Genomic DNA, 14,159 nt, shown 5'->3' on the forward strand with positions numbered 1-14,159 from the left:
AAATTATGATTATAATTATAAACAGTGAAAAGAAGTGAGATGTTTATGCAACCCACAATCTGTCCAAGGCATCCTTGACGTTGTTGATTTGGTTGTTGAGATTGGTAGACTTGTCAATCAAAACGGAGCAAGCAACAACTGGACGTGATACATTGCATACACGACCCAATTCAGCCTTTGATGGAACAAAGACGTATGGGATGTTCTTGTCCTCACATAAGAGAGGAATGTGCAAGACGATTTCCAATGGCTCGGCATCGGCAGCCAAGACAACGAATTCGGCAGTACTACGGGAGACAGATTTGGTGACTTCGTTGGCACCCTTCTTGAGTTGTCCGTAGTTGTTCGATTGTTGAACGAGATCGAGAATGGTAACAGTCAAGGCGTGGTCGGCCAATGGCTTGGCCTTTGGATTGATTTGCTCAGAAGAATCAGACTATATAGGATAAATAATCAAGTTAGCAACCAACCAATCTATTTTTATTTTTATATATTTTTTAAAATACAAACCATTGTTATAAGATTATATAAATATATGCTTCACTTTCTTCGTCACGGCAGATAATAATAATAAAAACTCAATCGTCAAAAACGAGAAACTTTATTAATTTTTTTTAAAAAATTGTTTTTTTTTTTGCAAAATATTTTTTTTTAATTTTTTTTTTTAATTGATTTTATTTCTTCTGTTAAGATTTAGAAAAATGGTAGACCATTTCAGAATTACGATCGTAGTTGTAGACAAAACAAAGAACAACAAAGACATCTTCGTTCACATTAATTGATAGATACCAAAACCCCAAGTTTAAGTTGCTCAAGTATTTCTATATTCTGATTTATATTTTGTAAACTTTTTTTAAACAATTTTGGAATAATTAAATAAGTAACTTGAATCTGCACTTGAATTTTTCTTCATGTGACAGCTTAACTATATATTGTAATTATAAATCTTTTTTTATTTTTTTTTTAACTTGAACACACACCTTGTATCATTAGATATCTTTGTTGTTCTTTATTTTCTTTGATGTTTATATTATTTTTACTGTTTTTGTAAACTGTCCAAAATGATAATGGATCAAAAAATCAAAAAAAAAAAAGATGGTTTTGAAAGGTTTCAAAAATGGTTGAAAGATTACTTAAATTTTTTAATGTAAATTTTGATTTAGATTTATATTCAATTTTTAGTTTATTTGTACAATTTTGTTTGTTTCTTTCTTTTTATTCGAATGGACTCATTTTGGCAACTACAAAGAAATTTAGATCAAAAAATACAAACACTCTCAAATGAGATTGATGAGAAACAGATGGATATCGATGAACAACAAAGACTATTAGATATTAAAAAGAACATCTTAAAGGATTTAATAGTTGAATTCAATGCACTCACTATAAACAACACTACAACAAAACAACAGCAACTATAATATTAATGTAAAATTACTCCACTCATTTTTTTTTAAAAAGGAAAAAAATAGATTTTTTAAAAATGACTTTAAGTTCACACACCCAATTTACACACTCCACACTACCAATAAATTTTTTTCAAACAACCCTAAATTAAACACCTCCACTCACCACAGCATAACAAAACAACAACCTTTTTTTTTTTAAAGACATAGTGTAATTTATTTTATTTTAATAAAATATTTAAAACAAACAACAAAATATGTGTGCTTAATTTCTTCACACACACACTTTTAGACTAGTAATACAGATAACATAAAAATAATAAATTATTGTAGTAAAAATAATGTCAAGTTCAGAAACTCATAATAGATACTATGGAGAGAAATCAATTTGGATGCATATTGGTTCTGGTTCTTTTCATAGAGCACACCAAGCTGTCTATTTGCAAAGGATAATGGATCTCGGTGAGAACTGGTCAATTGCTCTCGGAAATATCAGAGATGACACTGAGGAGATGTTGATACAGCTCGATCTCCAGCACCAGAAATACACCCTTGAAACTGTTACTCCACATGGCGAACGTTCTTACCAAGTCATTACCTCTATCAAAAAAGTATTACCATACCGTCCAGATTGCAAGTTTCTTATCGATCAAGGAGTACTACCAGAAACCAAAGTTATTTCATTGACTGTAACTGAAAGTGGATATTATCGTAAGTTTTAAAAATCAACCAAATTATATAATTATAAAAAACCTAATAATTTAACTATTGCTATTGCTATTATTATTATTATTATTTCTTTATAATAATTTTAGATGATGTTCATTTTGATATTAAATATGATCATCCAGATATTATTGCGGATCTTGGTGGTGATACTAAAACCATATATGGAGCGATTCGTGAGATTCTCAAAGAGAGACATGCAAAGGGAGAGCCAGTTACCTTGCTGAGTTGTGACAATGTCAGACACAATGGGTCCATCTTGAAGCGATGTCTGATGGAGTTCCTCGAGAAGTGTACTTCCAAGGATCTGGTGATTTGGGTCGAGCAGAATGTCCGTTGTCCAAATACGATGGTCGATAGAATCACACCGCACCCATCGGTAGCGCTGCTCGAACGTGTCAAAAAGCAGAATCTCGGCTTCGAAGACAAGATTCCAGTCATGTCGGAATCGTTTATTCAGTGGGTGATTGAAGATTGTTTCTGTGATGGTCGTCCTCCACTTGAGAGGGTCGGTGTCGAGCTCGTAAAGTCTGTGGAGCCCTATGAAGATGCCAAAATCAAGATATTGAATTCCTCGCATGCTCTGTGTGCCTGGGCCGGTACACTGATTGGTCTGACCTACATCAACGAGGACATCACTGACACAGACATTCACAAGTATGTCTATGACTATGTGACCACCGACATCATTCCACTCTTGAAACTCGAGTCCAGTCCACTCGACCTCGAGAAGTATCGTGACATTGTGCTCGAGCGATTCAGTAATCCTCATATTGCAGACACCAACCAGCGAGTCAGCGGTGACGGATGGACAAAGATTCCAGGATTCTTTGTTCCAACCATCATGCGTTGCTACGAGAAGGGTATAGATCCAACAGCAACCATCAGAATCGCTGCTATCTACTATCTATTCTTTATGAGATGGCACAAGAATCAACTCCCGTTCAACTATCATGATGGATGCATGGTGCCTGAAGATGCACACAAGTTACTCTCTGCCAGTGACCCAATCGAGGCATACTCCAAAGAGAAACGATTATTTGGAAAGCTTGTAGACAACTCTAAGTTCAACAGCTCACTTAGAAATGAAATCAAAAACATGACCGAGTGGTTAGAAAAAAGAAATATTGGTCATTCTGCACAATAACAATAATAATTAATAATAATTAATAATAACAGAGATGTAATGTAATAAACATTCTATTCTACTCTTTCATCTTTTGATTCCAAAAATCATTATTTATTATTTTGTTTATTATTTATTTATAAATTTGCTAAATAAAAAAAAAAAAGAGAGATCTATTTTGTTTTTATTTAAAAAACCGTAAAAGACGTTGTCCGGTCCGAGAAATATCGGAACCTAATAAAAAAAAATTACCACACACTATTTTCGAAAACCCTTGAATTTTAAAAAAAAAATGAAAATTATCATGATTTGGGAGGGACATGGTGCATGAAAACGAACGAGGTCTCTGATAAATATGTGTGCTTTTTTAAATTAAATTTATTTGTGTTTGTTTGTTTCATTCCCATTGTTGTATGCACCAACACTCACTCCATTCCATTTCACAACAATTATTATAGCTAGTAAAATAATAACAATCAAATAATAATAATAATAATAAGTTATTATTAAATATTATATATATTTATTTATTATTTTCTGTTTATAAATAAATAAATATATTTAAAAATTAATTAATATTCAATTATTAATTAATCGATCAATCAACATTTCACACATTTACAAGTATATATAATCTAACCATTATAGCAACTTTTAAATATATAAAATATATAATATATAAATATCAATAATAATATATAGAATAACGAAAAATGTCAAAAAAAGTTATTGTTATTGGTTCAGGTTCTAGAGAGCATGCTATTGCATGGTATGTTGAATATTGAATGATTATTATAATAATGTAAAATGAACATTTATTAATTGATTGTTTATTATTTTTAGGAAATTATTGGAATCATCAAAAGTTGAACAAGTTTATATGGTACCCGGAAATGGAAGTGCTTCGACTTCGGGTGATCGTATTATTAACTTGTCAGATGTTGCTGTGACTGCTGAAGCAGTAGGTGATGCTGCCAATCGTTTGGGTGTAGATTTAGTTATAGTCGGACCGGAAGTGCCATTGGTTGACGGTATCGCCAACGGTCTGCGACGTCGTGGTATCCGTGTGTTTGGCCCAAGTCAAAAGGCCGCCGAGATCGAGGGATCCAAGGTATTTTGCAAAGACTTTATGGCACGTCACAACATCCCGACTGCACGTTACAAATCGTTTGTAGGTGCCGCACAATACGATGCCGCCACACAGTATGTAGAGCAAGCCGACTTCAACGTCGTCGTCAAAGCTAGCGGATGCGCCGCTGGCAAAGGTGTATTGATCCCTGCCAACAAAGAAGAGGCAAAACTCGCAGTCAAGCGTGTTTTAGTTGATCGTGAATTCGGTGCCGCCGGTGACGAAGTGGTCATCGAAGAGTTCTTGGACGGCGAGGAAGCATCGGTGATGGCATTCTCTGACGGTTACTCTGTTGTTTTGATGCCCGCTGCACAAGACCACAAGCGTATATTCGACGATGACAAGGGACCAAATACAGGTGGAATGGGTGCCTACGCGCCAGCACCATTCGTAACCGATCGTTCCATTGCTTCGAGAACTGGATTCGGTCCGACTATGGATCGTGTTCTCGACACTGTTATCAAGCCAACCGTTGACGGTATGCGTCGTGAAGGACGTCCATTCGTCGGTGTATTGTTTGCCGGTCTGATGGTTTCGCCAAGCGGTGTGATCAATGTGCTCGAATTCAATTGTAGAATGGGTGATCCAGAGACACAAGTTGTTTTACCACTGTTGGATACAGAGTTGATCGCGGTTGTCGATGCCTGTTGTGACGGTGCACTCGACTCGATCAAGGTCAACTGGAAGCAAGCCTACGCCGTCACCATTGTGTCGGCATCAGAGGGATATCCAGATTCCTATCCAAAGGGACGTGAGATCCACGGACTCAACAACGCGAAATTCTCTGACGAAGCGATGATCTTCCAAGCAGGAACAACCGTTGTCGATGGAAAGTTGGTTACATCCGGCGGTCGTGTACTCTCTGCAACTAGTGTAAATAGCGAGTTGGAGACTGCCATTCAATTGGCATACAAGGCCAACGACACCATTGACTTCCAAGGACGTCAATTCCGTCGTGATATCGGTCGTAAAGCACAACGTTATCTTGCTTCACAAAAGAACAGCAAATCCGTTTCGTACAGTGAATCCGGTGTCGACATTGAGCGTGGAGATGCCGTTGTAGACAATATTGCACCATTGGCCAAGGCCACCACTCGTAAGGGTTGTGTTAGCGATCTCGGTGGATTTGGTGCTCTTTTCGATACTAAAGCTGCAGGTTTCGTTGACCCAATCCTCGTCTCTGGAACCGACGGTGTTGGAACCAAGCTAAAGATTGCCCAAGAGATTGGAATTCACGATAATATCGGTGTTGATTTGGTTGCCATGTGTGTCAATGACGTCTTGGTGCAAGGTGCCGAGCCATTGTTCTTCCTCGATTACTTTGCTACCGGTCGTATCCATGTCGATGTCGCCACACAAGTCATCGGTGGTATTGCCAAGGGTTGCAGTGGATCGGGATGTGCACTGATTGGAGGTGAGACCGCTGAGATGCCAGGTATGTACCGTGATGGTGAATACGATTTGGCTGGTTTTGCTGTTGGTGCTGTCGAGCGTACTCAAATGTTGCCACGTAACATCAAGCCTGGAGATGTACTCTTGGGTTTGGCATCGTCCGGTGTCCACTCAAACGGTTACTCATTGGTTCGTTATCTCGTCGAGAAGAAGTCGGGATTGGTCAACGCCAACGGATCGGTCTACGATTTGCCGGCACCATTCGAATCGTCAAAGACCTTGGGACAAGCACTTCTCACACCAACTCGTCTCTACGTTCTTTCATGTTTGGCAGCTATTAAAGCTGGTGGTATCAACGGATTGGCACATATCACCGGTGGTGGTATCACAGAGAATCTTCCACGTGTACTTCCCGATGGAATGAACGCAACAGTCAAGCTCAACAGCTGGGAGATTCTCCCTGTATTCCAATGGTTGAACAACATTGGAAAGATGGAGCAATTCGAACTCCTGAGGACCTTCAACTGTGGTTTAGGTATGATTGTAATTGTTGATGCAAACAGAGTTGAATCAATCACCGAAATCCTCAAACAACACAACGAAACAGTATATCAAATCGGAACAATTACAGCTTCAACAGAAACAAATTCAAAACCAAAGGTTATTTATCAATAAATTTATAATTTTAAAATTGTATCACAACATTTTTGATTTACATGTTTTGAAAAATAAATTGTTTGATGCACAGTTATCAACAATTATTATTTTTAATATTTATTTATTTTTCGAAATACATAATAATAATAACATTTATGAGTTTAGGGTAGGCTCATGAGCCTATTAAAACCGTTGAGCAAAATTGTTCTAATTTCTAAATCTTTTTTAAAAAAAAAAAAAAAATCTAAATCTTTATTTCTGATGAGGGACGAGTCGTTCCTCATGAGGTAATAAAAATTATCAACAAAAGACAACGAAGAATTTATCACTCTATTTTAAGTTCATTCACCAATGTCACAAAAATATATTATTTTATATATCTCTTTAGTTTTATTCGCTTGGTTGTCCAAAGCTGAAACAACATCAGACTGCCTTGCTTGTTTTCACGGACAATGTCTTAATCAAATTTGCGTATGCAACCAAGGCTATACAGGTGTAGATTGTAGTTTGGCTATCAACATCACTATTTCAACTGTCATACCCTCTTATGATTGCACCAACCAGTGCAAAAATGGATATTGCGATACTGGATATTGTCAGTGCTCTAAAGGATTCAATGGTGACAGATGCGAGAATTCAGTTGGAAATATTTATACCAATACGACTCTATCACAGGATGCTTCTATTGGTTTTAACTTCACCAATGTGTTAATTACCAGCAAGCCATATTCAATTAGAGAGTCTGATTCTAACAACAATACTGTGACCTACACTCTTCTCGAAGGTTCTTTGTTCCAACGTAACAACAATCAATACTTGTATCGCATTGGAGGTGCATCACTTCAAATAAATTATGTTGACTCTAAAAATGGAACATATACATTGGGAAATCAAAATATCCCAGTAGAGTATGGGAATGTCATTGCAGAGATAACAGTTTCCAATTGGACCTTCCAGAGTAGTTTGAACTACTTGCAAGTCGAATTCTACACCGAGTGGGATAAGATAGCTTCTGCGCCATGTGGACTCATTGATACAACGGTGGTCTCCGACATTCCTACCGAATTGCCACCCTATCTGTATCTATCTAATATCTTTGGTAGTTTGTTTACTCAATACATAAACTTTATTATCTTAGATGTTAGAGTAGCATATGCGGACATTGAAAGCTACCAAGCAAATAGTTCAAGTATTTATCAACGAATTAATCTTCCGTACTTTGATGACTCAGTGAGTCATGTTGTACTTTACAAGGCTTATAACTCTCTAAGCAATAATTCTTGCGAATCAAACACCACTTCGACAACTGGTTTTCCAACATCTACTTCTACCACTTCAGATACCTCAACTACTGGTACCAGTGACTCTTCAAACTTGAAATCAAAATCAATTGTAATGATTTCAATTTTTGTACTTTTGACTTTGATTGCAACCCAGTTATAAATAAACTGACATTTGTAAATCACTAAAATTGTTTGAATAATTCATGTTTCGGTTGGTATATTTTTTTTAGCATCTTAAGTTTTTTTTATGAAGATGATTTGAATAAAAATGTTTTGAAACAATAGATCGAGATAATATATGTTTAAATTAAAAAAATTGGAAAACAAGGCAAAAAAATTTTTATTGGGTGGTGATTTTTCTGAGAAATGGGTTTTACAAGAATGAAAGTTTGAATTATCAAAACGAAATAAAAATATAAATACCTCAAAGTTCATTCATTACCAATTTAATTCATATATCTTACAAAATGGAAAATAATTATTTAATTTTTATTTTTATCTCAATTATTATTTTTCTTTCGCAAACTCAAGCTCAAACTCCTACATTCCCACCCACACCTCTTCTACCTTGTTTTAATGGAACCATAATCAATAATATTTGTCTCTGCTTCCCAGGATTCAGTGGTCCTTTTTGTGACATGACTGAACCTATACCTAATGTTACAATACCGATCGACCATCAATGTAACTATGGATATGGTGATTCTGGTTACTGTAAATGTTTCTCTGGATTTTCTGGAGATAGATGCCAATATCAGGTTGGACAACCATACACCTTTGGAGAGCTCTATGAACCAGTTTTAAGATATTATTTCCCAAATAGTAATACTATGAATGCCAGACCATTTCAGATTCAAGAAGTAGATGTAAATAATTCTATTGTTCAAAGTTATCCACTCGGAAACTATAACAATAATTATTACAACCAATTCACATTTTACTTGGGAAGTGCTGTTGTAAATATAACCTTTATAGAACCATTCACAGGTCAAGAATATCAATTTGCAGGTCAGAAAATTCCAGTAGAATTTGGTACTGTAGTTATTGAAATCACTGTTTCCAACTGGACTTTTATGAGCCCCTTAAATACATTACAAATTCAATACTCAACCGATTATCAATATTTCTATTTTTATTGTGGAGAGTACAGATATACAAATGTTTTAATTGACAATTCAATGAGACCAAATATATATTTCTTCACAGAAACTGGTAGTTTGTTTTCAGAATATATCAACGTCACTGTTGTAGATGATAGAATCATGTCTTCTCATAGCTTGACTGTCGAAAGCTCACAATCAAGATATATCAATGTAATTAGTGCTCCTTACTTTATGAGTTCATGGAAGACAGTTTCAGTTCACAAAGGATATTACTCAATCAATAGTTCATGTCCAACTCAAACAACAACATCTAGTTCATGGAATATTACAACTGGATCATCAACAACAACAAGTTTCACAACTGGATCTCCAACCACAATCAGTTCATGGAATAGTACAACAGGAGCACCATTCACTACCTATGGAACAACAACATTCAATCCAACAACAACCACAACCACTTCACCAAGCAGTGGAGGTGTTACTACCCATACCACAACTACCAGTGATGATTATCTGACCACAACAAATACAGTTACAGCCAGAGAGAATTACGATTCATATGTTGTGATTAATACAACAACTGTATCGAGTGACATTGCAACATTGACCAACAACCGTTACTTCAACAATCAAATCTGGTGGAATCTCGAATATCGTCACAACCACAACCTACACCGAAGGAACATCGACCACCACCGACACTCAAACACAAAAGAAACGTCTTGGTTTGACCATTTCACCAGATAGAATCGAAATCTTTGAGATTGAGCCAGAGGAAGCCAACGACTCTTCTTCTTTGAAATCAAATTCCTTGATGTTAATCTTGATTTCTGCATTCATTTTACTTCTATCATCTTTTTAAATAGATTTATTAATCAACTAATGGCTTGTCTTGTCATTCACTAAATAAATAAATATTATAAACCAATTAATTATTTTATTCAAATTAAATTTTGTTTTTCTTAACACTACTAGTCGATCTATATTTGAAAATTTTTATTTATAATTAATGTTGTATATATGCACATTTTGAAGTATATTTTCTTGTTGTAATGCTTTTCTATTGTTAGACCTAGTTGGTGTGGTGCTTGTTCTTCTTCTAATGAGAGGTGTAGTTTGACTTCATCTAGGTGCTTACTGTTCTTCTTCACTTTCGGCGATAGTTTATGTTTCTTCATTGGCTGTTTTCTCTACCACTTTATATGTTCTGATTCTTCAGATGAATATGAATCTAACTCGATAGAATCATTTTCTTCTCACCTGCATGACTTTCTTCCAACTTTTCATTGTCTAAACTATTCTCTGTAACAAATGATGAATCCAATTCGGTATCTAGTTTTATAATGATTGATGATACAATTTTGGAATCATCTATTATACAATGGTTAGAAATGATAAAATCTCTCTTTTATGCTAGATATTGTGATTTTAACTTACACTACACAGTTTTATTTACCTGCTTCGATAACCAGCATATAAAAAAAATCTTCAAATTGTTAACTGTTTTTTCTTTTTATTTTTTATTTATAAATTGAGACCCATATATATTGGAATATTTTCTTTTTAATTTTTGCTAGTATATTATTAAATAAATAATATATTAATATAAACTACTTGAACCAGGCTATCTAACAATACCACTGATATTTCCTAAAGTAAAGATTATAGAAAAAAGTATTGCAATTTGTAAAATGAATGAATGCTTTATTGACTGACAGCACGTTGCGTTAGTCAGTACAATAGATGAAAAGTATAAGCAATAGTATTTATCAGAAAGACTACGAAGAATTGATCTTGAATAAATCCCCTTGGTTCAAGAACCTTTCAACTCCCAGACCAAGCCTTCTTTCACAAAAACATAAATAATAGTCTCTTTTTGAGCAATATATTCCTTATTTCAACGTAAATGATAAATGAAAAGGAAAACCATACAGCGACTTTGATAGTATATATGCACTTGGTACACTATTTGATGTAATTTAAAGAAATTGGATCTGATTAGAGAGCGTTGATGCAATGTATACAAGCTTATGTACAAACAATGTTACCAAATGGATATTTCGCCACAGATTCTGGTAGTTTGTTTTCAGAATATATCAATGTCTCTGTTGTAGATGGCAGAATCGTGTCCTCTTAGATTCTATTCAATTTCAGTTTTGAAGTTCATAATTGAAACTGAGAAAATTGAATTTTTTCATAAAAATTTTTGTTTTTAATTTGTTTCATCGAATGAAATTAAAATTAATTTAAATGGCACATTCAAAAAAAATACTCTACTACCCCTCACCAAATACTAAAAGTAGTAAAACATCTATCTGATAGTGAGTTTATTTCTTAAATAAACTTCATTTATAAATTATTTTTGCCCTAATAAAAGGAATAGGATAATTCTTCAAACGCCAAATTTTTATTTAATTTTAATAATATTTTTTTTATTCATTCCCTTGAATCAGTTTCGAGGTGATAGATATGGATCTATCATATCATAGTAAGTAATATCTAATATTTTCTGTAAGACAGTTTCTGCTAGAAATTGCAGCTGTATACTTGGATCGTGGGAAGCCAGGCCAACTTAAGTATCCAGCCGAGATAACAAAAGTCAATATTATTATACCCCGGTCTTGGAAAGACTTAGACAAAATTTGGTTTCTGTGTTTACGCAGTAAGTATCAAATTTTTTTCTGTTTTTCAAGAGAATAAACCATTTGTTTCTTCTATCTTTCAAAGTGTGTCCTTGTTATGAATAATTAAAATTACTATATTTATTTGTATTTATTATATTCTTTTTAAGGTAAATCTTTTAGATTTAAAGACGTGAAATATAACAAAAAAAACAATCGAAAAACTAGTTTGTTGTTATCAGTAAAATGATTTAGTAAAAATTATTTAAATAACAAAATTATATTTTATCGATAGTTTAACTCTGTTTTTATTTTATAATACTAAATAATCAGTTTCAGTTCAGTTTCAGCTCAGCTCTCAGCTTGATATAAACCTCAGTTTGAAGCTGATCGGAGCCTTATCTTCGATTTTTACCGTGGAACAAATACTATCAAGATATTTCTTAACGAACTATTCATGTCCAACACAAACAACTATAACAACATCCAGCTCATGGATTGGCACGCCAACAGGTTTCCATTAACTGAACAGATTCTCTTGTTTTAAAGAATGTTATTTATTTTCATTTTTTACCTTTTCCCTCATTTAAAATTCCCAGCTGCTCATTTGCCTCAAGTTCAAGTTTTTGTTAACCATGTTTTTTTCGTTGTGTTAGTTGGTTACTTCTATTTTAACTATTATTTAACTATTTTTATAATTATTTGTTAATCAAGATTAAATATTTAAAAATATATATATAAATGAATTTGGTCTTTAGCACACTTCTAATTTTGGTAGCAATTGCTATTGTTTCAGCACAAAATTGTAAATTGAATGCTAATGGTCAAAACTATGATTTCTCCAAGTTGTAAGTAATATGTAAAAAACAATAAACAAACATACCCGATCTATCTAAAATATCAACATCTTATACTAATATTTAACTAAAAGAGCAAATTCTACATCATGGTCAGTTCAAGATGCTTCTAGAAACACATACTATTTCAATATTTGCCAAGCTGCCTCGAAATGTGAAGCTATTGACCAACAATGTTCTGTATGTCAACAAGCACCATCATATACACAACCAAAAGTTAATTGTGGTCAAGCCTCCTATGCTAATGTCAATTCTTTAAGTATGTATTGTTAACAATTACACTTTATTAAATGTTTCTTTTGTTGCTCTGTTAAATATTAATTAAAGTTAAACTCTTGCACCCAAATTAAAAGGCAATGGCGTTGCTGGTGGTTCTATTACATATACTGGTGGTACCCTCTGTCATTCAGGTATTGCCAGAAGTACTGAAATTCAAATGATGTGTACCTCTGGACCAACTCAAATTCTGAGTGCAACTGAGGTCTCCGCCTGTACATACGTCATCAAACTCAACAGTAATTTGGCCTGTCCAACAACAACAACAACAACAACATCGAGTTCATGGAATAGCACAACTGGATCGCCAACATCGAGCTCATGGAATAGTACAACAGGAGCACCATTCACTACCTATGGAACAACAACATTCAATCCAACAACAACCACAACCACTTCACCAAGCAGTGGAGGTGTTACTACCCATACCACAACTACCAGTGATGATTATCTGACCACAACAAATACAGTTACAGCCAGAGAGAATTATGATTCATATGTTGTGATTAATACAACAACTGTATCGAGTGACACTGCAACATTGACAACAACCGTTACTTCAACAATCAAATCTGGTGAAATCTCGAATATCGTCACAACCACAACCTACACCGAAGGAACATCGACCACCACCGACACTCAAACACAAAAGAAACGTCTTGGTTTGACCATTTCACCAGATAGAATCGAAATCTTTGAGATTGAGCCAGAGGAAGCCAACGACTCTTCTTCTTTGAAATCAAATTCCTTGATGTTAATCTTGATTTCTGCATTCATTTTACTTCTATCATCTTTTTAAATAGATTTATAAATTAAACTATGAACTAATGGTCTGTCTTGTCATTCACTAAATAAATAAATCTTATAAACAAATCTTAAAACGAGTAACGACATAATTAATATAAAAAGATTTGTAAAAAAAATTTGTGATCAAACCATCGAAATTGTCTAAGAGGATAAGAATAACAAATGACAATGGATAATTTATTAGAAAACTATTTATAATTAATTCCTTTGACGTATATTGATATTTGCACGTACATAGAAGTTGTATATATGCACATTTTGAAGCATATTTTCTTGTTGTAATGCTTGTTAGACCTAGTTGGTGTGGTGGCTGTTCTTCTTCTACTGAGAGGTGTAGTTTGACTTCATCTAGGTGCTTGCTGTTCTTCTTCACTTTCGGCGTTAGTTTATGTTTCTTCTCTTAATTGGCCCGTTTTCTCTACCACTTTGTATGTTCTGATTCTCTATCTTCTTGTTCTCTGTTTCTGATTGCCGTTAAATATTTTCTTCAAATCCTTTCTACGATGTATATGTCTATTTCCATTTTTGTTTTCGGATGTTGACTACCAATCTATAGAAAATATGATCTACCAATGTCAGCCATTTATACAATAATAGTGTTGGAAAAGAAGCTACAATTTTGGAATCATCTATTATACAATGGTTAGAAATGATAAAATCTCTCTCTTTTATGCTAGATATTGTGATTTTAACTTACACTACATAGTTTTTTTTTACTTGCTCCGATCACTAGCATATAAGTTGGTAGACATCCAAAAACTTTTTTTAGGGAA

At 34.2% G+C, this 14,159-nt stretch overlaps 6 protein-coding genes across 6 annotated transcripts; 5 read left to right on the forward strand and 1 right to left on the reverse strand.

Moving 5' to 3' along the window:
* Positions 1 to 43: 43 nt before the first annotated feature.
* On the reverse strand, positions 44 to 513 carry nhp2l1 (SNU13 family protein; the record flags this gene model as incomplete). The annotated part of the gene is made up of 2 exons (XM_020579444.1): positions 44 to 436; positions 511 to 513. The coding sequence occupies 2 exons, from the start codon at positions 511 to 513 to the stop codon at positions 44 to 46; spliced, it is 396 nt and encodes a 131-aa protein (XP_020430119.1).
* Positions 514 to 1,747: 1,234 nt separating this feature from the next.
* On the forward strand, positions 1,748 to 3,279 carry PPL_08637 (mannitol dehydrogenase family protein; the record flags this gene model as incomplete). Its single annotated transcript, XM_020579445.1, has 2 exons — positions 1,748 to 2,117; positions 2,222 to 3,279. The coding sequence occupies 2 exons, from the start codon at positions 1,748 to 1,750 to the stop codon at positions 3,277 to 3,279; spliced, it is 1,428 nt and encodes a 475-aa protein (XP_020430120.1).
* Positions 3,280 to 3,971: 692 nt separating this feature from the next.
* On the forward strand, positions 3,972 to 6,454 carry purD (phosphoribosylamine-glycine ligase; the record flags this gene model as incomplete). Its single annotated transcript, XM_020579446.1, has 2 exons — positions 3,972 to 4,027; positions 4,102 to 6,454. 2 exons carry the CDS (start codon positions 3,972 to 3,974, stop codon positions 6,452 to 6,454), a joined length of 2,409 nt encoding a protein of 802 aa, XP_020430121.1.
* A 333-nt stretch (positions 6,455 to 6,787) lies between these two features.
* On the forward strand, positions 6,788 to 7,879 carry PPL_08639 (uncharacterized protein; the record flags this gene model as incomplete). The annotated part of the gene is made up of 1 exon (XM_020579447.1): positions 6,788 to 7,879. The coding sequence occupies one exon, from the start codon at positions 6,788 to 6,790 to the stop codon at positions 7,877 to 7,879; it is 1,092 nt and encodes a 363-aa protein (XP_020430122.1).
* Positions 7,880 to 8,357: 478 nt separating this feature from the next.
* On the forward strand, positions 8,358 to 9,572 carry PPL_08640 (uncharacterized protein; the record flags this gene model as incomplete). Its single annotated transcript, XM_020579448.1, has 1 exon — positions 8,358 to 9,572. The coding sequence occupies one exon, from the start codon at positions 8,358 to 8,360 to the stop codon at positions 9,570 to 9,572; it is 1,215 nt and encodes a 404-aa protein (XP_020430123.1).
* Positions 9,573 to 11,294: 1,722 nt separating this feature from the next.
* On the forward strand, positions 11,295 to 13,378 carry PPL_08641 (uncharacterized protein; the record flags this gene model as incomplete). Its single annotated transcript, XM_020579449.1, has 4 exons — positions 11,295 to 11,313; positions 12,225 to 12,294; positions 12,378 to 12,562; positions 12,657 to 13,378. 4 exons carry the CDS (start codon positions 11,295 to 11,297, stop codon positions 13,376 to 13,378), a joined length of 996 nt encoding a protein of 331 aa, XP_020430124.1.
* Between the last annotated feature and the right edge of the window lie 781 nt (positions 13,379 to 14,159).

This window comes from Heterostelium album, assembly GCF_000004825.1.
Source record: "Heterostelium album PN500 unplaced genomic scaffold PPL_scaffold9, whole genome shotgun sequence".
NCBI lineage: Eukaryota > Evosea > Eumycetozoa > Acytosteliales > Acytosteliaceae > Heterostelium > Heterostelium album.